Here is a 25,453-nt window from a genome sequence, read left to right on the forward strand (position 1 = left end):
CACCTCCCCTGCCCATCTGCAGCATGCACACCTCCCCTGCCCATCTGTAGCATGCACACCTCCCCCGCCCATCTGCAGCATGCACACCTTCCCTGCCCATCTGCAGCATGCACACCTCCCCTGCCCATCTGCAGGGCACACTTGACCCCAGACTGACCTCAGCCCTCTTCAGCATCTCCCACTTGTGCAGCATCTTCATGGCAAAAATCTGGCCACTGTCCCTCTGCCTCACCACAGCAACCTGAGTGAAGGAAGCAGGGCCTGATTTAGACCAGATCAAGTGCAAGGCTCCTCCTCCTCACCCACCCCAAGACTTACTTACCTCCCCAAAGGCCCCTCTGCCAATCACCTTCAAGATCTCAAAGTCATCTCTCTGTAGACGCAGCTCTTTCACTCGTTTTACAAAGGGGCTGGCTGAGGGCATAGAGTGGACAGCATTTTTTTCTTACAAGCTCCCATGAGATTAGGACAGGGATGACTTTCCCAGAGACAACCCACAGAGGAGGGACAGATCAGAAGCAGGGCCTATTTGGTCATGATACAAGCATGGTGAGGGTCCTGACTCAGAGGACCACTTGGCCTCAGAACCTCCCTGGACACGTGCTTCAGGCTCCAGGTTGTCTCTATCTGAGGCACAGAAGGACCTTGTGGCCTTCTTTAGCCAGGGGCCTACTCCTGACAGCCAGGTTACCCTGGAGACAATACAGAAATCACTTTCACCCCTAGCTCACAGCCTTTGACCCTCAAGCCAGCCCAGGGGCCTATCTGGGAAACTGGATAGGTGACATTCTTTGTACCCAGAAAGGCTTCTCTGCCATTCAGGAACTGTGGGCCTGGGTCTGGGGACCCTGTGGGCACAGAGCAATCCAGCTGGAGGTAAGGCCTGGGGCAGCCCCGGAGGGCAGAGGACAGGGAGGAGAGTTTCAGCAGTGCTCCAGAAAGACAGGCTCTGTGTTCCCCAAGTGGGGCCCCTGGGTCAGGAACAGATACCAGTCTGCTCAGGTACTCACAAGACACACAAACAGGGCCAAAAACTTCACCTGGTGCCCAATGCCAGCACCTGAGGGTGTGAGCACACAGGATTCCTTCCAGGCTTGCTAGCCCTGCCACTTGGAGCCCTGCCTCCCTCTCTGGATGGGCTTACACAGGCAAGCACCTCCTCCTCCATCAGTCTATGCGCCCTACCGCCACCTCCACAAGGGCCATGTCAGCCACTCCCAGGCTCTCCCCAGAACTGGAGTGGCCTTAGGCCAGGGGGAAGGGCACCCAGTCTTGGGAGCTGATGAAGACAGGAGTGACCAGTGAGGATTGGGGGACATCTAGGATCTGGCACCTTGCCTCAGTTTCCCCCTGCCAGAAGGTAAACTCCCTGCCAGCTGGGCGGGCCTGTGGGTGGGACAGAGAGCTGCTCCACAGGTTTATCAGGCAGAACCCCACAGCGGGGGAGGTGTGGAACCCTCACTACAGAAATTAATTGCCTCTTCCCAGGTTTATGCGTAGAACTAGGGAGGAGCAGCTACCAGCTTGTAGAGTGGTCAGAGGTGACCACCAGCCACCTAGGCCAAACTTGGTGCCCAGATCCAACCTCCAGGACAAGATGCCTAGTACCTTTGTCTTGCCAGAAGGGGTGGGGGCTCTGGGCAGGAGCAGGGACAAGTTGGGGCAGGAGAGGCCTGAGTCACGCCCAGCCTTGGAGTTACCTCGGGAGATGTCAACAGACGTCCCCTATGTTGGGGTCTAAGTAGAGGTTCCAGAGGCAGGCAGGGAGAAACACACATATGTGAAAACATACACACACACATACACACACAGGTACCAGTGTCATGTGGGAATGATGACAAATCAGACACATGTATAACACATAAGAGTCACAGAGAAACATACAGGCAACGGGGGCAGGGCTGTCTAACTGCTCTCACCACAGAAAGAAATGGCAGAACTAGATGGTAGACCCCCAACCATACAAGGCCCAGCCTTCTCCCGGCCTAGAGCTCAGGAGAACCAGGAACTCTGATGGCCTCCTGGGCAAGCACACTACTCTCCAGGCCCAATTCCTATGCCCTCCCCACCAAAGCCTGGCCAGAGATGTCCAGGGAACCCTTGTGCTGGTGGTATCAGTGCCCTCAATGGGTTTAGGATCACCCTAGGTCAGCCATTCCTGTCAGAATTCAGATGAATCAAATAAAACCACTTCTAATGAGACCCCAGATCCTCCAAAGGGGCTGGATAGGAATTAAGTTAAGGAGACTGTCTGCAAGGTGAAGGATGAGGATTTATTTGTGCCTGTGTGACAGGTGAGAGGGGTCTCAGAACAAAGTCCCCATCTCTTGAAGAACGAAGGAAACTGAGAAAGTCTGTATGTTTATGTGACACCAAACGGGTGTCCACCTGAATGTATGTTCTGGGTAGGGCATGAGGTGTGACATGTGACCAAGGACTCGCTGTAGGTGACCGTTGTGAAAGATGTGTACTGGCAACATGTCTGGGGTCTGTAGCAGGGAATGAAATGAGAGTATGGGAAGTGTACATCGTGTACCTGGCTCTGGGAGTTTGAGGTAAGGTGCAGGTGAGCGAGCGGGCTGTGGAGTCTTATGGCAAGGTTAAATACAGCGCAAGGAGTCAGTGCGTCTTCAGGAAGTTTCTGGAATATGCCATCCCCGGGAAAAGGTCTGGGGGCACAGAGCTCCAGGTGTTGTCCCTCCAGCCTCCCTTCCCGGGTGTTGCCCTCACCACTCACCCCAGCTCAGAAACTGCGCCACGTTACGCTCCCGGCGCAGGGGGGCGCTGCTGAGTTCATGGTGCACCCCTAGCAGCAGATCCAGGAGACCGTCGAGCCCTAGGCTGCCACCAGCCTCGCCCCGTACCAGCTGCTCCAGCGCACGCAGCCGCTGCTCCATGGCTGCGGCTGGAGCCCCGTAACCCGGGCTAGAGCCAGGCCGCCCGCATGCCCCGTCCGGCGGTCCGTCAGTGGTTCCGCGGTTCGTTCTGCGCGGTTTCCCCCCTCCCTCCCGCCCTCCCCGCTGTCACCTTCCTCCGTCGCCACCCGCGCTCCTTCACCTGGCCGCCCGCCCCGCCCTCCAAGCCCGCCCCCGACGGACGGACAGGTGCGAGCCGGCCAATGGGAGCCGCGGCTGAAGGTGAAGGTGGGGAGGTGGAGGCGCGTGGGGGCGGGGCCGACCCTCGTCCAGGAAGTGGGAGGGCGGGCCACGAAAAGTAACTCCTGGGCGGGGTTGAAGGGGGGGACCGTTGGGGTCGCAAAAGGCCCCTCTGATCACCGTGCCACACCAGTCCCAGCGCCACCTAGACCCTCATGAGACACTAACCTAGATGGAGCCTACAGCAACTTCCCACGCGACCGGGCCAGCGGCCTGTGCCTTAGCCAGGCCAGAGGGTCTTGGGATGGTTGTGGCCCTGAAGCCGGATGGGAGTTGTAGTCCGCTTTTGCTCCGGTTTGCAAGCGCTGCTAAGGCAACACACCCACCTACCCCCAAAAGTTTCTGACCTCCTTTAAATCCTTAAAACTAACCCAGAGACATGTAGTTGAGGTAGAAGGGGCACACTCGTTTAGCAGATGAATACACTGAGGCTTTGGAAGGCTGAGGGTAGGGGTCTCTGAAACTAGATTCTCGTGTGGACTTAGGTGGTACCGATTTTTACGGTGTTGGAGGGAACAAGTCCCTAAATGGAACGTGGAGAACCCAAGAAGTCCGAGATGAGCTGATGGAAACAAAGAAGGAGGAGGTGCTGGCTATGTCCAGCGAGGTTTTTGATTTCTGGCTATCTGTGGCCAGCTGTGCTAGTCTTGACCATGACAGACCATAAAAGAAAGGGAAGGGGTGTTGTAGTCTTTTGAACAACCCATTATTCAATTAGAAGACCTATTTAGGGGGCTTGCCTCCCTTTCAGACTGGAAACTGGAGACATGACAGGATCAAGTTGATCAGCGTTGAGAGAGGAAGCATTTGCAGGGGAAAGTGAGTGGGACACTCAAATCCCATCAAATGGGGAATTTAAAAACACGGTGGGGGTATGTTGTGTGTGTTGAGCGGAGGGGAGGAGTACACGCCTATAAGCCCAGCACTTGGGAGGCAGAGTCAGGCAGATCTCTGAGTTCCAGGCCAGCCAGGGCTGTTATGCAGAGAATTCCTGCCTCGGAAAACACAAAACAAACAAACAAAACACTGTGGGTTCCTCATTTGATCTTTACAGAAGCCCCTTTTCCATGGGGTCCACAATTTGAAATGGGGAAAACATAGGCATGTATTTTTTTCCCCAGATCAATCAGGCTGGGAAGGAGACTCAGGATTCATATTTAATGCTAGGCTCCCATGACAATGCCAGGGGAGGATCGGGAAGGGCAGGCTGGAGGAATTTGGATTTATGGTGGTGGTGGTTGTTGTTTTAGCATCTCATATAAACTAGACTGATCTGGAACACGCTATGTAGTCAAGAATGACCCTGAACTCCCAAGTTTACTGCTTCAACTTCCTAGGTCCTTAGACTGTGGATTGATGGAGCCTGCTGGCTCTCACCTGAGGGACTCAGCCCTCCTCAGCTCAGGGCAGGGATGGGGCCCACAGAAGGTAAAAAGCCACAAGGAGGCGCCAGAGACTAAGGGAGGAAGGAGTGTCTGGTATTTGCAAGTGTCATTGGAGAACTAAGAGGCTGGGACCAGGTCCTAGAATGCTGATTCTCTAGCCACAAGGGTCAGTCAAGAGCCAACTGCCCAGGCCTCAGGTCTTGGCTCGTTCTTTGTATCAACTTCCTCAAGACCCTTAACCTCTTTGAAAGCTGAATTCTGACAAAAATCCTAACCCCAGCAGGCTTCAACTTCACACCAGAGTGGAGAGAAACTGAGCCCAAGGCCAGAGCAGGGACTCATATTTGAATTGAACACGCTGACTGGGTATGGTGGACCAATACTCTGAAGGCAGAGACAAAAAGATCTCTGAGTTCAAGACCAGTCTGGTGTACATAGTGAATTTTAGGATAGCCCAGGGCTATATATAAAGACCTTGTCTCAATAAGTAAATAAATAACTGGGCATGCCAGAACTCTCAGACATTCGGTCCTCTTAGGTTCTGTATTAGTTTTTTGTTTATTTTGAAATGTGGGTATCCTGGGCTAAACTTACTTCTCTACAGTCTAGATTGCAAAGGTCGAAGGTGAACTTCTCATCCTCCTGCCTCTACCTCTTCCCGGGCACCTGTTTCACGAAGTTTTAGGGAATCAAATCCGTGGCTTTCTTCATATTAGGGGAATCTCTCAACCAACCAAGCTGCCTCCTCAGCACCCTAGATTTGCTTTTGCAAGCTGCTGCTTCTTTGTCTGTATAAAATCAAATGTCGAAAAGACCTTAAGGGCTCACTCTCTGTGGGACCCTGTTCTGGCTTCAACACGTGGCCAGGCTCTAACCCAAATACTCACAAAAGCCTCAGGACCTAGCACCCTTTGTCCTACTGGTTCTGTTCTGATCTCTGAGCTAGGCTGGCTCCTGAGCCAGAGGCCTGGCCCGGCCTTGCCACAACAAGGTAGGCCTTGCCACAACTTGTCACAACTTGTCACTTGCTGTGACAAGTGTCACAGCATTACACTTGGCTCATGGTCTAGTCCAGTGGCTGAGTGAATCTGTCAGCCGCAGAGCCACAGCCAGTCTGAGCAGTCAGGACACTGTCCTGTTTCTTCTCACGGCATCCTCTTCCAAAGGCTTACTGTGAGGCCATTACCAACTGAAGGCTCAACCAGGTCTGCAGGAGGGACCTGCTCTGCTGAAGCCCTCCCTTGTCTCCCAAGAGTCCCTGGTGGAGGTGTTGGCACCAACTCTCGGGAGAGGCCCTGGCAACTGATGACACCTTACCCTCTTAAGGAGCTCCTTGTCATTTCCAAGTGGACATAGATCTCTGATCTCTACCAGACAGGTATATCATTATCCACCTCCTTCACAGACTGACACAGGGAGGCCAGGGGCAGTGACAAACAGTTCTAGGTTCTTTCTGTAGTTCATACCCTGAGTTCCTAATCCCCATTGCCAGCAACAAAAGGGAACCATGGGCTGTGGGACATAGGAACAAGGTAAGGCCCTACCTAGACAGGCTTAGTAAATGCTTCTGTAAAAGGCTCTGGAGAAAGAAAAGGAACTTGTCACCTCAGAGCTCAGGCCCAGGAGAAATAGACAAAGGTCCCAGAAGGGACAAACCCTGAAGGGGAAGGGACTTGGAGCAGGATGCTTAGGTGTTTCTGACACCCTCTGAGTTTGGAGGGAACCCAGATACACGCTGGGCCTGGGGAAAGGTGCCTGTCATCGTCATGGCCACATTTCCAGCTTCCTGAGCCCAGGCTTGTAGTTCCCCTTCTAAAATCTAGACTTGGCCTCTCAGGGTGGCCGAGTCTCCCAGCTCTAGTTTCAGAAGAAGAGCAAAAGCTCTGGTTCTGCGTTTCAAGAATGACTGACTGTCCCTCTCAACTCCAGAGAGCTGGGGACAGGAGGCTGGTTGAGGGGTCCCATAGGTCTGCTTGCTGTGGCCCAGGTATAATGCCTTGGGCAAGTCTCCTTACCCTCTCTCTGAACATCTTCTATGGACAATGGAGAGAGGCACCTGATTGGACACAAGGAAAACTAGGTGGCATGGGTTCTTCATGGGGCTCTTGTTGGTGTGTGTAACATTTCTGTCTAGGAATAACATAGGGACCATCTGAGGCAGAGAGCCCAATATCCCTGCCTTTGCTGCTCAAGGCTTGTTTGAAAGGTTTTGTTTTGTTTTGCTTTAAGATTTATTTTTATGTATATGAATATACCATTCCTCTCTTCAGACACACCAGAAGAGGGCATCAGATACCATTGCAGATGGTTGTGAGCCACCATGTGGTTGCTAGGATTAGAACTCAGGACCTCTAGAAGAGCAGTCGGTGCTCTTAACCACTGAGCCATCTCTCCAGGCCCTAGTTTGAAAGTTTCTGTTGGGTCAGCTCCCACACTACTTTCTTGCCTACTGCACTATGGGTATTTTCTGTGAAATGTCCAACACTCCTAATGGGTGGACATATGGTGGTTTCATCATCCTGGGTTTTCTTTCCAAATCCTCCCCGTGCTGCTCCAGCTCACCACAGGGCTCCCACGCTCTGCTCTGTTCATCAGCAGCCCATGTGGTTTCACAATTACCAGTCTCTCTGGGTGCACAGGAAGCCAGGCCAGAGCCCCCTTACCTTGCACCCCTGCAGCTCATAGGCGCCACCCTGTCTGCTACTTCAGGGAAGGGTGGGTCCTTCTGTTTTGTTCTGGGTGTTGGGTGGGGTACCATGCTCCCCATATACCTCACCCCCCCCCCCACTAGCCCTAACCAAGGTGCCTAGGGAAGGAAGCCATTGAGCACAGGTCTCTTCAAGATCCCAAAGAACAGGCTTAAAAGGAAAAAGGCAGGCTTGATTCCAGCAAGTGACAGAGTTGGGATTTAAACATAAGGCTGTTTGGCCAAGACTGCTAACTGCTGACAGAGGACAAGAGATTTGTTTGATTGCAGTGCCGTGAGAGATCAAACCCACTGTCTTGTGGAGTCCTATACATACACGCTTTGTGTGTGTGTGTGTGTGGTGTGTGTGCGCGCACACGTGCAGATATATCTGTGTATAGGTGCATGTAAGATGCAGGCCAGCATCCTTTCTCAGATACTGTAATTCACCTCATTTTAGGATTGTTCATGGGCTTGGCTGGCTGGTCACATCTGGGGCTTGTATTTGCCTCTCTAGTATAGAGGTCATGAGTATGCACTGCTATATTTGGCTTTTATGAGGTTCTGAGTATTGAACTCAGGTCTTCTTACTGGCCATCACCCAAGCTCAAGCTTTGAAGCTTTGATTTTTGAAAGCAGAGGACAGGAATGATGACTGGCTGTGCTCTTTCTTATTATTTTAGGTGTATGGGTGTTTTGCCTGCATTTATGTCTGTGTATCACATTTGAGTAGTCTTGAAATTTAGAAGACTGTGTTAGATCCCCTGGAACTGGAATTATATAGACGGTTGGGAGCTGCCATGTGAGTGTTGGGAATCAAAACCAGATTCTCTGGAAGGGCAGCCAGTGCTGTAAACTTCTGAATCCTCTCACCGGCTTCCTTCCCCCATTGTCTTCTTCTTAGCCCACTGGCCTCAGGCAAGCCCTATAACCAGGTAAGAACGACCCTGCAAGAAACCTCAGCATACTAAATAGCTGACAGGTGCAGCCTGTAGATGGACTTCTGTGCCTCCTGGGTCTTGGGTTTGTGTGATGCTATGAACTGGGATATCAGACTGTTCTGAAGACCTCCTATCCCAGGGGTTGGAAGCAGGGTGGCAAGTATTTGCTTCCTGATAGATCTTGGCTTCTAGAGAACAAGAAAGGAATTGAGGGGCAAGAGCCAGCCCTGAGTGGACATTTCTCCCTCAGTTCCCACCATGGCCCAAAGGAGTCTGAATCATGAAACCAAAACCTGAGTCCAGGGGCAGCAGTTAGGGGATGCCTTTATACTTGATTTTAAACTTCTTAATGGGCACCATGTGAACATCCTCTTGGGTATCATCTCACAGAGATGGGGGCTGAGCAGATAGTATACCACGAGTCCCACGGGTGGAGGGTGAAGGTGGGTCCTAACATTCCAGGGAGCTCCCTGGGCCTGTTTTCTTTGGTGCTAGCAGCTTGAGCAAGCATAGAGCATCTCTGTGGGACCTCTGCAAACTGACAGGTAGTCCCAAGTGTCTAAAATTTCAGGTGGAATGACAGCATTGAATCATTCCAGGGGGCATTTTAAACCTAAGAGTGGCAGTTGAGGGTGACATGGACTAGACAATTCAGAAGTCATCATTGCTTTAGAGTTTCCATGAGAATCTCCTCAAGAACGGGACTGGAGTTGGCAGACTTGAGTCTGATCTCCTTGGCTACCAGTGCTGCGTGTGTTACCCTCTCCTGGGCCCTTAATCTGTGATGTAAACATAGAACTTCTGCTCAGGCAAGCCTAGCAGAAGACCACACTAGGTGTCAAGACTATGGTGACTGGACTATAGCCACAGCAGCTAGACCCTGGAGGCAGCTCTGGATCTAAGATAAGCACCTGTTTATCCGGGCTTCTGTCCCAGCCTCGCCTGGAGCGGGTCTCTCTCTAGCCTTACTTCCCATCTGCACCCTTCCGGGCATGTCACTCCCAATTTGTCATCCTTTCCTCTCTTGTCATAAACAGGTCCCCTATCTGACACATCAGCTGGCTCTAACCAACCCCACCCAGAACTGTGGATTTTGTCAGTCTCTGCCATCTTCAGAGCTGGCTCTGCTGGCTCCAAACCTGCCTTGGGACAAGTGAGGAGTCAAGTGACTTCAGAGCCCTGGAACCTCTGTTTACAGGCTCCCATAGCCCAGTCTGAGCACACTAGGGATGGGAGGCCATCCTGTCTATGGCTGCAGCAGTCTTGAGGGAGGTGACAATGTGCAGATGGTGGAAGTGGGCCCAGCATAGTTCTGTTATCAATCTCTACTGGTGTTTGGATTGTTTGGAGACAGGCTCTCTGTGGCTCAAGCTGATCGATTGGTCCTCCCTCCACATCCCAAGTGCTCAAACTATGGGTGTGCACCATCGAGTTCAGTATCCAGAGAGTGTTGCCAACAATGCACAGGAGATGGGTGGTCATGGGCAACTTAGGAAACCCCCTGGGGAAACCCAGGGGTGCTTCCCTGGCCAGGAAAAGACAAGGGAGCATGAGAAGCTTTGGCACAATTAAACTTTCTTTAATGCAAGAAACAAAGTCTTCACTCAGCTGCTCTCCCTATAGGTGAGAACAGAGCCCACTGGACTTTAAACAGTGAACCTGTGAGGAAGACATTTCACTCACCCTCAGCCAAGGAGTGGAGGGCTGAGGCAGGGAGGTAACAGGCCAGGCTGGAGCTCACTCTCAGCAGGGCCCAGAACAGCGCTGGGGGGATGGCAGGCAGCTCCCTGAAGGCCACCTGTGGTGCCAGATGACCAGTCTGTACTGCCTTACCCACCTCAATATAAAGCCCACCCTGACAGCCAACCACTGGCCACAGGGTGTGTCCAGGTCCCCAAGTGACAGTGGGGTGACTAAAGTAGTCATCTGCTAGCTCTGGCTTCTTACTGCTCCGTCTGGGGCTCTCAGGACACCCAGACCTCCTTGGCTGAGCAGAGGAGGAGGAGAGGAAGGAAATGACAGGGTGAGGGAAGGGGTTGGGTTTTCCCCTGTCCTGCTGCATGGACACTACACCCAGGCCAGAACCACAGGCTTCCTCTCACCAGTCCCAGGTCATAGGGCCTACTGCCTGCCCAAAGGCAGAGAGGGGCTTCAGGAAGCTGCCACAAAGGTTGACCTTAAGAGGTACATTTCAGACCCCTCCGAGCAGAAGCTGGGATGACCTCCCCTCAGCCTGAAAGCAAACTCAAGCCCAAGGATGTCTGCTCCTTGCTGACTCTGGAGTGGAACTGCTCCAAGGCTGGAGTATAGGAAAGGGGAGACAAAATCACAGCTTTGAACAAGTGATGTAAGTTACCCAAAGTCTTGGTCAAGTATAAAGTGTCATTTTACAGAACACTAACTAGCTTATGCATTTTCCTAGAAGACACTGTCTCAAAACTCCTCCATCCTCCACAACATCAACAGTGGTTGGGTCTTCTACCTGTGGCTCCTGTGCTGTCTGGGGTGCCAGGGGTTGTGGACAAAGGGAAGGTGTGCACCCCACATCACAGCAGAGGATTGGAACAGCTTATCCAAGCACAGAACACAGCTAGTGGGAAACAACCTCCATGAGGAAGCCCCAGTCTGGAAACAAACCAAAGGAACTGGAGCCTCCTGCTTATATAGCCTGGGGCAGCGGGCACGGGGGTGCCAGGGTGGGTTGGAGAGGTGGTTCCCAGAGTCACTGTCACTGCCTGGCTGGGATAGGGGAGAGGCTGAGTGTGGGGCTGTCAGACAGAAGAGGCAAGAAAGAAGGCTGCCTCTAATGTTATATATTAAAAATATCATGGTTCTTGTGCACAAAATCCCACTGTTCACATCCAAGCATCACCCAGGCCTCCCCGCTGAACCCCGGAACAGCTTTAAAAGAAAGATGGTGGTTTTCCTATTCGAGAGCTGAGGAAACACCGCTCAGTCTTTATGGACCTTGAAAAATGGTGACCCTTTCCCTCCCCCCATCTCTGCCCCTCCAGGCCCCAGCCCACCGGGCAGAAAGGAGCTGGTGGGTAGAAAGTGCCAGCAGCCCTGGGGCTGTGGGCTATCTCAGGCATGGAAGTCACTCATGCCTCCGTTTGGAGGGTGGGATGAGATGCGGAGGAAGGTCAGCGGGCAGCTCGTGGCCCTCTAGTTTGACCTTGATAAGGTGGTTGGCCAGGGCAAACTCCTCGTCATCCAGCAGGCCATCCTTGTCCACATCTGCCAGCTTCCAGATCTTTCCCAGCACTGTGTTGGGCAGCTTGGACTTCACCATCTCTTTCTTGGCATTAGCGCCTGTGATCTTGCCATTGACAGGAGACAGTGTGTAGAAGATCTCATCATAGGTGGGCTTGTCCTTGCCAACTACCCACTCAACATCATCAATGCCCTCACCAGCCCCCTCGCCGTAGCCATGCCCAAAGGGCCCATTCATGGTGCCATCAAAAGCACCACCCTTCACAGCCTGTGAGGGCATCAGGGACTCCTCCTGGCGCACCATCACCATCAGCCGAGCTATGTCGTTGGCCAGCATATCATCCACTGTATCCAGCAGCTTGGGCTTCAAGGCCTGGAACTTGCTGAAGTCCTGGGTCTGCAGGAGCTCCTGTGAGTGTAGGAGAAGGAAGGAGAGGCCTAGATGGGGCAGTCTTCCAGACTCCAGACCAAGCTAGACTATCTAAGTGGGGAGAGTGGGGCTTCCACTCACCAGTTAAGGCAGCTGAGCTAGTGTTACAGGCCTGAGCTCCTCACTCTGCATGAGGTCACAACAGCGCCATCCTTGCTGGGCTGCTGTGAAGATTCATGGACAGCCATGCCCCACCCCAAAGCCGAGTCACCACATTCCCCTTTTTTGTGTCAGTGTCTCGACCTAGGTCAACTCTGATCGGGTAGGGAACTGGTGACTAACCCAGCTGCTTCCTTTTGTAGAGGCCCTGCCCTATAGAGCTGGGATTCCCTCCAGAACCAGTGCCCAGCACTGGGCAGGCTGGCCTGGTGACTGTACCTGCATCTTACGCAGGCTTGGGAAGTCGCCGGAGGAGATCTGGTGCTCCCGCTCGATCTTCTGATAGATCTCTCCCAGGTTGTTCACCAGCTCTTTCTTCTTGCTCTCTTTCCCAAAGACATTGGGCATCTCCTTCTTGAGGGAGCTGATGATGTAGGCATGGACCTGAGGGAGGAGGCAGTGGGCATCAGACTTGTTTGGCACACTACCCTCAGGGTCTTCCAGGCCTCAAGTTCCGCGCTTGGGCAGAGGGAAGCAGAAAGGTCAAAGTCAAGGTGGAAGTTTACGTCATCATTACAGAAGCCCAATGGCCTAAGAGGAACACAGGATTCTATTGAGGGTGTGACAGCTCACTGCCATGGGGATGGAGGAGAGGAAAGGGTGCCTCTAACACAGGACAGATGATGGATACTCTTCCTTGGTTTTGTTTTTCAAGACAGAGTTTCTCTGTGTAGTACTGGCTGTCCTTGAACTCACTCTGTAGACCACACTGGCCTCCTGCCTCTGCCTTTCAAGTACTGGGATTAAAGGTACGTGCAACCACTGGCCTGACAAAAACTATCTATCTATCTATCTATCTATCTATCTATCTATCTATCTATCTATCTATCCATCCATCCATCCATCCATCCATCCATCCATCCACCCACCTTTTCTGTGCATTGCTGTTTCGACTGCATGTATGCCTGTGTGAGGGTTCAGATCTCCTGGAGCTAAAGTCACAGACAGCTGTGGATGCTGGGACTTGAACCTACGCACTACTACTTGTTGAGCCATCTCTCCAACCCGTTCTTGTACAAGTCATGGTGACATTCTAGAGATAACAAACTCTATTGTCTGTCATAAGAAGGATGGCTAGAGGCACTCTCTTCTCACACATCCACATCTATTGTGGCCAGAGGAAGGCCTGGAGGCAAAGACTTGCCAAGGAACTACCGTGGGGACTGCAGAAACCGGACCACAACTCAGTTCTGTCTGTTTCTCTGCCTGTGTTCTCCCCGAGCTGCCCCCCTCCCAATAGTATAAGCAGCACACCACAGAGCCATAGAAAGCTATGAATGAGCCTCTGTCTAACATACATCTATCTGTACGGTGCACAGGGGGAGTCCCAAGTAGAATCCCACTTGAGTGATATGCCATGTGTCATCAAAACAGGCCAGGACAACTCAAGCCTGGAACATTCCTTGAAAGCTTTCCCTAGCTCCCCTCAACACATCCACTGCTCCCCGCTCAGCCCGGGGCGTGCAGCCCTTCTCAGTCCTGGGGCTGCCATTTAGGTTCTTCCAAGAAAGCTAGGAAGGCAGGTCACACAAACCCAGTCACACCTCTGCCCCAGTCACTCTCCCTGCAGGAAAAGCAAGCTGAGGGCTAAGCGTAGTGTGGGGCAGAGCTGGAGAGCACAGGGTTCCAGGGCGAGGCCTGTGGCCAGTCTCATGGGTATTCTCATAAGTTCCTTTCTCAGAACTGCTCAGCTCCAGAGGTGGCCATACCTGTCTAGACATTTGGAGATACGAAAAACCCCAGCCGTGGATCCTGTAAAGAAGATGGGAAATGCCATAAACTGTCACCTGGCCAGCCAGGTTTTTTGAGAGTGACAATGGCTGACACTTAGCAGTAGTAAAGGACAAAGCATCAGCCTTGGTTCCCTGACCAAGATACCCCCAAATATTCCATGACTGGCCTTCTGCAGAGGTGGGGGCCTGGGATCTAGTGTACAGACAGCAGCCTCAGCACTGCAAACAACTCGGGCAGGGATGGCTGGGAAGCACCTTCTCTGGTCTTGAGGGTGATTGTGTCAACGGTCATAGACACTTGGTGCCTATCTCTTCTCCCTCTATGTGACCCAGTCAGTTGTAGACACCCCACACTTTAAGATGTTTTCCTGGAGACAGGGTGGCTCACAGGACAGGTCTTTTGAGCTGAAAGCCAACCCCTTTCAAGAGAGGGGTCAGGCAAGAACCTACTTTTGTGTTTTGAAAGAGTGTCTTGCTAGTCTTGTTCAGGCTAGTCTCAAACTGTTCAACGGATCCTCCTGCCTCAGCCTTGAGAGTAGTCTGATGATGGTTCATCATGGCATCTACTTAGAGTCCGTCCAGTTTTTGAAGAAACTGAACTATGTCCAAGCACCTGAAGGGTCAGTGGGAACCCTGCTAACTGTCTGGACTGGCTCACTATCCTGGCGTCCACTCCACATCAGACCTTCATGTTCAGAGGGTTCACACAAGCCATTTCTGGAACAGTCCCCCACCCCCACCCCCAGTAACTTATCTGGGCAACCCATGCAGTCTCCTATCCCGAGCCCATGGCAGCACTGAGCTTCATTTCCTGGCTCTGGGCACACTGGGCTCCTATATAGCCTTAGCTGCCACTAAGGTTCCAGGGCTTCCAGCACCTCAGAGGCTGGTGTTGAGCCTGGGCACAGCCTGCACGTCCACAATGGGAATAGGTGTTTATACGACCGATGCAGACAGCAGCCTCCAGGGATCTGGGCTGTAGCATCCAGCACTTTCTGGGCCACAAATTGGCATCATCTTTTCTCTAGCTACTTCCTGTCCCGGCTTATACAGCAGGCCCCACGGAGGCCTCCCAGATCCTATCCCACCAGGATGGCTGCCCAGTCCTCCACTCAGGCAGAACCCTGTGCTACTGAGTACCACCAAATAACCAATGATTCTATTGTGTGTGCATTGTTCCTCCATGAAGGCTTGAATGGGGACTGTGTGTCACTCCCTACCGCAGTAAGTCCATACTGTTCTGTGCCAAGCTGAGAACACTAGTCTACAACACACCCCAAAGGTTTGTTGAAGCCAAGCAGGCCAGCCAGCCTCCCATGGCCTCCTTTCTTCTATAGTAACTTCTTGTTTGGTATTTCTAAGGCGTATACATGTTCTTTGCATTCTCTGACTAGGTGGGGCATAAGCCTCAGAAAGAGCAGGCTGAAATGACCCAGGTAAAGGACCTTAGTAAGTCACAGGCTACACAGTGGGTACACCGGACACACAGGTAAAATGATACTTGTTTGGTAAACTGGGCCCCAAATGCCAGCCCCAGAGCTCATGGGCCTACCTTGGCCAGCCTGGCCCGCTTGATCAGGTCATTGAGCTTCCTGAGGGCAGCATTTCTTGGCAGAGACTGGATGTCTTTGAAGAGGTCCTGCTCCTCTGCCTCGAAGAGCTTCCGGTTGTCAGGAATGAGCAGTGGGTGTGACCAGAAGGAGCCGATGTAGACGCGGACGACTTCCGGGGTGTTGATGATCTTCCCAAGCGACCACATGAGAGCGCCGTACACACGCATCAGCTGCTGGGTCTCAATTTGGTCAGCTTTGTTCAGCACCACACGGATCTTGTCCTCATGATTTTTGAGGGCCTTGATGACTTCTGAGAACTCATCTGAGATATCCAGCTTGTGGGCATCAAAGAGCAGGATGATGCGGTCCACACGCTCTGCGAACCACTCAAGGACAGCCGCAAAGTCATAACCTGAGGGAGGAGCAAGAGAGAACTGAACACAGCTCCAAGGCCCAGGCTGCTCCAGTGCTTCTGAGCACCAGTGTGGCTACAAGTTCTAGACCGGAGGTTATTTTATAAATTCCTAAAATGCTCTATCTGAACACTACTGCAGCCCAAAGGCAAACTCACTGGTCTTTCTTGCCTCAAGGGGTATTTTTAGCCATGTGAAATGCATAGATGCTCAGCCAAAGCAAGCCACCAAGCCACTTACACTTAACAGCTCAGCAGAGTAACACAAGCACAGAGAAACTTGCCAGTTCTGTGTCCTGAACAGCGGTGACAGTAAGCAACAGCACCATAACTGCAGCTGACATCTATCCAGTGTCTAAACATCAGATCCTTGTATAAGCCTGGCTCATTTTCTACAATAGGGGCTGGCAAGCTCAGGACCAAAACTGGCCTATCATTTGCTTGTATGAATAAAGTTTTATTGAAACAAAGGCACTCATTTACATGGCTAAGCCAACTTTTGTCTGTAATAGCTGAGTTTGATTGTTGCAGCAGAAACCAAAAGTTCTACATAGCTGACAATACTAATTCAAGAAAAAGGTTTGCTGACCTTTGTTCTCCAAGAGTATCACAGACCACTTCCCTTTTTTGTAGGTCTTAAATGCTTCTTTAAAGCCAAGTTGCTGACTAGCCCTAAACCTTATTCTATGCTGCTTCCCATCTCAATTAAAGTGACCTTTGTTATCTATGACAGAGTCATAACTGAATTTCCCCATTAATAATAGTACTATTAGCCAGGCATGGTGGTTGGTACATATTGGATATCTAAATGACACGTAACTGTTTCAAACAAAACACCCCTCGTCCTCCCACCTCTCCCCAAAAATATGATTTATGGCCAGCAAGACATTCAGTGTGTAAAAGCACTTGCTGTGCATGCTGAAGACGTGACCCAGGAACCACAGAGGAAGGAAGAGGAGCAAGCATGGGAAGCTGTCCTCTTGGCCTCCACAACTGCACTGTGGCTCCACACACAAGTAAAATTTAAAGAAGTGTGAGTCTTGTAGTTTTCTTCATGAGAATGGGGATAGTAGGTACTGGAGGGAGTCACAACCTGGGATTCACCAAGAAGCTGCACGGCTGACATGGCAGAGCTGGTCACTTTCCATATAAACGTGGCTCAGGGACTTCTGGACCAGGCACTGCTTTAACTTGTCTGACAGCTGTGCATCCCCCACTGCTCTCCCACTGCTCTCCCACCGCTCCCAAATGAGAGAACCCCTGTCTGCCCTTCAGGAGCACCAGCAGAGCTGGGAAGACTGAAAACAGTGGCACAGAGCCTCAGAACAGCCTGGCCTCTCCAGTGGAATCTGGACATTCTCCTTCGCCTGGATTTAGTTTCCTGTCACTCACCTAATGTGCACAGGTTCTGGGTCACCCCAAATGTAGGCCAGCCCTGAGAACCACTTAGTATTTCCCAGAAAGTTGCCAAGACCCCAAAAGATGAGCCAGGGAAGCAACTCAGAGAGAAGACAGTCAGGGACAGGCTGGTCCAGCCAGGCTCTTGCCTCACAGATTACTCTAGCACTGTCTGGGAAAACTACTCCACGAAGCCCAACCTCAGGAGGACTGGCATGCAATCTTTAGATGTAGAAGACAGAAAAACTGTAGGGGGAAGTCCCAAGGGAAGGACAGTGTGTCCAGGACTACACATGCTGGCACATGATTCCCCACCACCCCATCCATCAGGGCCTGCTGACACTGCATTGTACAGCTAGGGAGGCAGCACTCAATGCTCCCCCATCCTGTGTATAAAGCTGGGGTGGTGGTACTTCAGAGGTGCTAGGCTAGACAGGCCAAGCAGAAACAAAGCTCTGGATTCAATTCCAGGCAATACCAGAAAACAAGTAAGAAAAACAAAGCCATCCCAATGAGATGGCTCAGCAGATACGATATGGGTCCTTTCCAGATGAACCTGGTAGTGAACTTGATCTTTGGGATCCATGTGAAGGTGGAAAGAGAGAACCATTCTCTACCAGGTTGTCTTCTGACCTCTACATTCCTGGCACACAGGTACTTGGGACACATTAGTTAGCCAACAGGGGCTACCTGGAAGGCAGAGGTATACTGAACTGCAGTCTGGGTAGAGAAGGGCCTCTCCTGTGTGTGGCTGATTGAGTGTCAGAGCTTCAGGTTTCAGTGCACAGTTCCAGTGAGGGCCAGGTCACGCTGCATTTCAGCAGCCAGCACAGCCAGCCAGTTCCAAAGTACAAGGCCCTCCTTGCTCCCTGCAGCTGGCTCTGAGAGCAGGGAGTGGATACCCGAGGGGTGAGCTGTCAGCAGAAAACCAGAAGGGAAGGTCTAGAGCAGCAGAATAGTGGGGAAGCAGAGGCCAGAAGAGGTAGCTGTTGTCCAGGGCTCTGAGCTGTATGTACCCTAGCTGAGCCCCAGAGCCTGCCTGGGGCTCTGAGGCCTTGTACGTGAGTTCTAGGAACACAGCAGTGCTGCAGAAGTGCTGACTCAGGAACTATGATACTCCTGCTCAACAAAGAGAGGCCTCTGCTCCTTTCCAGTCAGCCCATTTGGCCTCATCCAAAGCTGAAGTTACTTCACACAGCTGGGGCCGCAATGCGGCCAAATCCCAGTTCCTGAGAACAGGGGAACCCCAGGCCAAGCACCACTAGTCCTGTTGGCTTTGGCTAGGCAGCCAGGCCTGCAGCAGGGAAGCTAAGGTCACCTTCCCAAGCCCTACCCACTATGGTCTCAATCCTTTTCCCTCTAATGGGGGAAGGGAACACTAAAATGAGAGAAATGGAGAAGGCCCCTTCCCTGCTCCTTTCTCACAAGCCTAGTTCTTAGGCAGCACCTCAAGTTATTTGGTTTTGAGTTTGTTTTTCCTTTTTTCTGGGGGACAGGGTCTCACTATGTAACCCTGGCTCGCCTGGAACTCACTATGAGACCAGGCTAGCATAAAATTCAGAGATTCACCTGCCTCTGCCTCTCAAACACAGGAATTACAAGCATGAGTCACCATGTCCAGCTCCATTAAGTCTCTTCTTTTTTCTCAGGTGAAGGGACCTTCCTGGTTAATTATTTTTGGAGTTTAATGCAGGCTATTACTCCATATACCAAGCAGGCCTCAGATAGTGGCAATTCTTTTGCCTCTGCCTCCTGAGGGGCTGGGATTACAGGCAAAACCTACCATGCTTGATTTTCTTAGGTCACCTTCCAAGCCCAACCCACCACGGCCACAATCCTTTTCCCTCTGGTGGGAAACACACTTTTGGTGGAAGGGAGACTCTCTGGGTGACCAAACATATCACTGATTACCTGACAGACTGCAGCCATGTTGACACAGGCATGTGATTCTATAACTGCAGGCCACCCGTGGGCCCATCTAGTACTCTTGAACCTACTGTTCCTCATTCCCCTCAGAGGTGTCTTATGTGGCTTTAAAGAGAAGACACTGGTTTTCAGGAGCCCTGGACACTGGAGAGTGGCAGTGAATGTGGAGCTTAGGAGAGTCATGCAATGCCAAAAGCACTCTCACAGCACACTCTCAGGCAGAGAGTTTAAGCAGGTGACAGGACTGGCACAGCAACTGGCCTCAGGCTCTTCTGACACACCAGGTAGGGTGTCAGTTCTACCCACACAACAACATAAAGGGAGCTGTGTGCCCACTAAGAGGGAAAGAGCGTCTAACAGGGGCACATTGCACCACCATCTGGCTAGAGAGAGTGACACCAATTTCCACCAAGGATACAGAGCAGCCAACCTGCAGGGAGAGGGGCTTCAGTGGCAACCAGAGACATCTCAGATAAGGAACAGAGTAGCCATGTGAGTGAGAGAAACCAGCCCGAGGACAAGCCCCAGCAACCACAGATCCACCTATGAGGACGCTGGGGGTCACATGCAGAGAGGACAGGGAAGCCAGTGCCAGGGTGGGAGGCAAGGTGTCAGTGTTTACTGAAAAATTTTGGGACAATGGAACTTTCTAAGACAGTGTGCTGGCTCACAGCAGTACAGAGGCACCAAACCCCACTGCTCCCTAAGACTGTGGAAGACAATGCCACTTATATACTAGGTACATTTCTCCACAATTAGAAAATAAAGGAAATTCAGGTGTGATAATTTCTAATCCCAGCACTTGGAAGGCAGAGGCAAAAGAATCAGGCATTCAAGGTCATCCTTGGGTAAATACGTAGTTAGGGCCAGCCCAGGCTATATGATATTTTGTTTTTTAAGACAGAGTCTCTCTATGTAGCTGTCCTGGAATTCACTATGTAGACCAGGCTGACCTTGAACACAGAGCTCCTCCAGCCTCTGTCTCCTGAGTGCTGGGATTAAAGGCCTGTGGACTCACACAGGGCTGATACTCTGTCTTTAAAAACAAAAATGCAAACATAAGACAGGCATGGTGGTGTACACTCTACAGTTCTACCACTCAACCCACGGCAAGCTGATACCATCCAGGGATGGTCCTGTCATAAAAAATTAAAAACCAGAGCTGGAGAGATAGCTCAGCAGTTGAGAGGACTGGCTGCTCTCCCGAAAGATCCAGGTTCAATCCCCAGCACCCACATGGCAGCCCCCCAACTCCAGTTCCAACAGAGACAACACCTTCTGGCCTCCAAGGGCACCAGGCATGTTACACAAACATGCATACAGGCAACACATACATAAAATAATGTAAAACTTAAACCCTCGGAGGGAGTAGTAGTGGAGAGGAGCGTAGAAGTGTGGCTGCTGAGAGCTGACAGGAACTGACGGCGCCACCGGAGCTGTTCCTAGCAAGCCTCCCACAGGCCCATTACTAGGTGAAGGGAGCCCCAGTTGAACCAGGTGCTGCTGGCCCGTCCACAAGTTAGCTGTCAGGAAGCTGACAAGAGGGGTCAGAGGTGGAGCCTGGGCTGCGGTGAAGCACCCCATCCTACAGCAGCACTCCTCCAAACGAACACAGGTAGTCCCATCAGCCAGGGAAAGTTGCTTCATACATTCCAACATTTTCTAGAACATAAAACAATGGAGTGTTTGTTTCCCATACACTCTTGTTTCCTGTCATTCAAACTGCACGGGTCTCATTATTTCTCACCAAAGAGCTACATCACAGTTTCCAATGGCACTGGCCCTGGAGACAGGAGCCCAGACTTGGGACAAGTCGCAGAGAGGACTCCTCCTGATTAACTTAAGGGAGGATCCCTCCAAACAGCACAGAGGCTAGCGAGGGGCCTCTGCCCCTAGCCATTTGCCCTAGGGGAACAAAACCCAGGTCCAGCCGGGTGGTGGTGGCGCACGCCTTTAATCCCAGCACTTGGGAGGCAGAGGCAGGCGGATTTCTGAGTTCGAGGCCAGCCTGGTCTACAGAGTGAGTTCCAGGACAGCCAAGACTACACAGGGAAACCCTGTCTCGAAAAAAAAAAAAGCCAGGTCCATGGCAAGTCTGGTGCACAGATGTTCCTAATAGCTTGACCCAAGACTGCTTTGGACCGACTGACCACAGACAGCCCAGACTTCCTTCTAGAGTAACAGCACAGTGATACAGAGGGGAAGCCATCCCTCTCCAGAGACAACAGCCTAAGGGCTGTGATGTGGCCCACCAGTCAGAGCTTCTGTGAAGAATATATAGCTCTAGGATTGATTCCATCCCCAGAAACAATCATTTCTGAAAGGCACAAATCCCTGACTTTCTTAAACATATGGATGAAAAGGGTCAGATTCCATCAAAGAAAACGAACAGTACCAAAGGGTAGTATTGTCTGACTGCATTTAAGAGACATTTTGGAAAAGGCAAGCTTAAGCTTCAAAGACAAATGAGTTCCTGAGACAGGGAAAGAGGGAGTGCACAGGGAACTTTCTCAGTTCACGGGGTGCTCTCTATCCTAGTAGTAGCAGGGGATTTGGCTGTTGCAAAAAAGGATCAACGTGTAGCCTGGCCCTAAACAGGTATAATATAGCATACCTGCAACATAACGGAGTAAGTGACAGTACAGGGTTGGGAGGAAGGACAGACACACTCCAATTGGGCCCACATTTCAACCTTCAGCTCCCTATACTCAGGAGGCAACTGGGCCACTCCAGCAGGTCACTTATCCTCTCTGAATCCCCAGACCCTTCTCTATGACATGGAGAGAACAAGCTCCCACCATGAGGCTGCTGGGAGGATTGGGTGCAGTGCATGCCTGGCAGACACCAGCACTTTGTAAATGTTTGCTCTGATTTGTTTGAGGCGTTTGTACTGAGCCCAAGAAGCTCATATCTGATGGAAGTGTAGGCAAGGGCGGCCTCTAGGGCGTGAAGAATGCTGCGTACCCCAAATATAAACTCAACATTTGCAGGCACTCGGGCCAGCTGCTCCCTAGTCCACGCTGATGAGCAGCCTGAGGAACAGGTGCCAAGGCCAGCACAGCCTGGTACGACGCCTCCACAGGCAGAGTAGGCACACCCACAGCAAAAAGCGAGGCCAAAGCAGCAAGCTTGCCTAGAGAGCGGGAGACAGAGGGATGGGGTTGAAGGCTTTGGGCCCAGTCAGCCCCAGGGGACTGGAGAGTCTGAGCAGAACACCAGCTGAGGCAGTACTGCCTAAGGTTCCTCTGAGACATTACTAAGAAAACAGCGAAGTCTGGGAAACCCTGGAGCTTTTAGTCTCGTCATTATTAATTGGCAGATATTCGTTTTGCATACTTAATTGTATGCCAAGCATTAGGTAAGAGCCCAGCATACAGAAGTCCCTATCACAATTATCAACAACTCTAAGAGGACCATTGTGTTCTGGTCACTTGGCTCCTACAGTTCTGATTTGAAAGCTAAACCTGTGTTGTCCTATGTGGTGGACGCTGTGAAACCAGGATAGTCCTGAACCTGGCTCAGCAATGATCCCTGAGAGCATTCTCTGGTCTACTAAGCATTCTGAGATTGGGCTGGAGCAAATCCGGCAAGCATCTCAGGGGATGGTCAATAGGGCAGAAAAGCTACTCATGGTGTAGCCCTACTTCTGATCCAGGGCTCCAGAAGACATGAATGGGAATCTGGGACCACAAGTCCCATCCAACCTCTAGGAACAGAATAGCTTAGGTGGAGTCTGGGAACCATGACATTGGGTAGGAAGGCAAGTGAAAAGCCAGGGAGCTAGCCAGACTGGCCCCAAGCTCTGAAAGCTTTCCATGGGGATTCTGGGTTGGTTTCTGGCTAAAGACAGGCCACAGAGGGAAGAAAGAAGGTAACAGGATAACTATCAAAGCCTTACTCCTTTTCTGGACTACGGTTAGCCCATGGTGGCCTATGTTTCCAAGAAGTCCAGCTTAGCAACAGCCTCACCAGGGTCTGACCTCAGCTCAGAGTCCATACTGACAGTTTCTCTGGGCTACACTACAGTGTGCAGAGAGTCCCCTCCAGGTTTGAGTCCCCCAGGCTCATCTATTCAGATAGAGCTCACCATCAGAAAAACATTGGCTTCCTCCTATACAAGGCTACAAAAAAACAGTGCGGTACACAGACAGAGCAATGTTAGCAAGAAGGCAGGCACCAGGCCAGACAGGACGCTACTTGTTAACCGAAGCTGAAGCCACACTCCCTTTGCTGATATAATTTTCTTGGGGTCAAGCAAGGCACAAAAGTTACACCTCCAGCCACAGTCATACAGTGACAATGGTGACAAGGGGACTGGCATGCTCACTGCCACTGACCACAGAGGACTCACACAAGAAGACCCCTAGGCATGGTGTGACTATGTAGTGGTAATGATCCTGGAAGTCAAGGGCAGCAACTTCACACAGCCCTGGATGCCCTTTGAATCCCTTTATCAGTCACATGGGTGGCACTCAGGAATAAATGGTGTTCCCAAAGGCAACTGTTCCCTGCTGACACGAGAGAATGTTATCTCTCAAGCAGCAGATTAGCAGATCAGGCAAGCCCAGCCTGGGACCCCAAAGGGACAAAATTCTCAGAGGTCCCTGGCAGAGCCAGAGCAGCTTGACCACTGTGGTCTATGCCAGTCCCACTTATCTCTCTAGATTGAATTTCCTGCACAGGAGCGACCACAGGGAAGGATTAAAAAGTCAGGAGGGGAATGGGAAAGCAACAAAGTGGGAATGGACCCAGAGAACTGGCAACGCTCAAGTACAAGCGACCTCTGCAGGGATGCTGTTTCCCAAAGATCAAGTACAGACTACAGCCAGGCTGTCATCTGTGCAGAGCTGTGCTCCTCAGGACCTCCCTTCCCGAGAGGAAACACCTGCTTTCCACTTGAGGACGGGCTCACATACTCCCACTCTGGTTCTCTGTGTGCACAAGGAAGGACTAGTGGGTAGGGTCTGAGAGGGGTCTGCCCTCATCCACAAGCTTGCAAACTACCCTGGAGCCCACACAGCACCTCTAAGCAGGGCCACAGGACCGACCATCTCACTCACCACCATAGGATGTTCACCCCTAGTCCCTAGCTGGGTAACATTTAAATGGGGACTACAGGACTATGGAGGAAAATGGTTTAGAAAGACTGGTTGATCTTGGTATTTCACTGCAAGACCCACGTTCAATCAGAGGGAGCCTTCTGCAAATACAGGAAAACCTGGTTGCAGGGACCCCTTTGCCACCTGAAAGGCACAGCAAGCCACAGGCCTAGTGTGTCATGTCACCTGCAGACTCCTTGAGCACGTCCACTCTAAGTATGCTGGGATCCTCTATAGCCCCAGTTAAAACGCCGCTGTGTGTGTGTGTGTGACTCGATGGTAAGAGCGCTGGCCTAGCATGTTGAAGGCTCTGGGTTCTATTGCCAGCCCAGGAAAAAAAAAAGAAAATCACATTCATAAAGCGTCACTTTGGTGGTTTTCCCACAGACAGCAAGAAGGTTTAGGTTCTGCCATGTCTCTCCTAACAGGAAAGCAATGAGAAAGGACACACCCCTGTGTCCCCAGTGGCCCGCTGGGGATCCCAGGCATTAAGTCTAAGCTGCTCTTGCCTGGGAGCACTGAGAGCAGAACAGATGAACCATGCTCTGTAACATGCTGTGTAATGACTGCTCCTTTTCAGGAGCACACAAGGGCCGCAAGAACCTTAAACCCTCCCTACCCCATCCCTTCCTCCAAGCCTGAAGGCAGCACAAACAGCAGAGCTCGGGCAAGATAAGCCTTTGAGGGTGAGCTATTGTCGCTTATCTGAGGCTGTGTTCTCACCACACAGCTACCCTGCTGGAGTGTGGTTCAGCCAAAAGATAAGTCTGTGGGCCTCAAACAATGGCGGCACACCTCTGCCCAGTGCAGGCTGGGGGCATCTCCTGTAGTTCTCTTAGTTAAGAGAAATTTACTTGGATCGTCCAGCTCTCCTCTGGCTTTGGTGAGTTTGGGTCCTTTTATAAGCCTACGAGGACTACAAGAACCCCAACTCTTTCCCCTCCAACATCCTAACTTCAGCCTTGAAGGTCCCTGAGCAACGGCATTCCAGCAAAAAACAGTGTAATGCATGCCGGGCGTGGTGGCACACAGCCTTAATCCCAGACTTGGGAGGGACAGCTTGATGACGGTGAGAACCACAGTGAGTGAGACTCTGTCTCAGGGGGAAAAACAAACAAACAAACAAACAAACAAACAGAAAGAAAGAAAAGTGCAATGCTTACCGAGCTTTTTATTCTCTTTTGGCTTTGGTGATGAGAACTGAACCTGTGGCCTCATACATTCTGGTCAAAGGCTCTACCACCGAGCTATTGTTTTCAGTCTTCCTTGTCTTTGTGTATGTACACACATGGGGGCTGGGGGTCACTATCAGGTGCCTTCCTCTTTTTTTGGAACTCACTAACATAACTAGACTAGCTGGCCA

At 51.5% G+C, this 25,453-nt stretch overlaps 2 protein-coding genes across 2 annotated transcripts; both read right to left on the reverse strand.

Moving 5' to 3' along the window:
• Positions 1 to 157: 157 nt before the first annotated feature.
• LOC114615964 (serine/threonine-protein kinase MRCK gamma-like) lies at positions 158 to 2,897 on the reverse strand (the record flags this gene model as incomplete). The annotated part of the gene is made up of 3 exons (XM_028761538.1): positions 2,738 to 2,897; positions 323 to 414; positions 158 to 241 (listed from the first exon to the last, which is right to left on the reverse strand). Coding segments are annotated over exons 1-3 (336 nt in total), but the record flags the coding sequence as incomplete, so codon positions are not given.
• Positions 2,898 to 9,725: 6,828 nt separating this feature from the next.
• Positions 9,726 to 15,667, reverse strand: LOC114615965 (EH domain-containing protein 1; the record flags this gene model as incomplete). Its single annotated transcript, XM_028761539.1, has 3 exons — positions 9,726 to 11,789; positions 12,189 to 12,353; positions 15,255 to 15,667. Coding segments are annotated over 3 exons (1,103 nt in total), but the record flags the coding sequence as incomplete, so codon positions are not given.
• Between the last annotated feature and the right edge of the window lie 9,786 nt (positions 15,668 to 25,453).

This window comes from Grammomys surdaster, unplaced genomic scaffold, assembly GCF_004785775.1.
Source record: "Grammomys surdaster isolate TR1022 unplaced genomic scaffold, NIH_TR_1.0 209711, whole genome shotgun sequence".
Classification (NCBI taxonomy): domain Eukaryota; kingdom Metazoa; phylum Chordata; class Mammalia; order Rodentia; family Muridae; genus Grammomys; species Grammomys surdaster.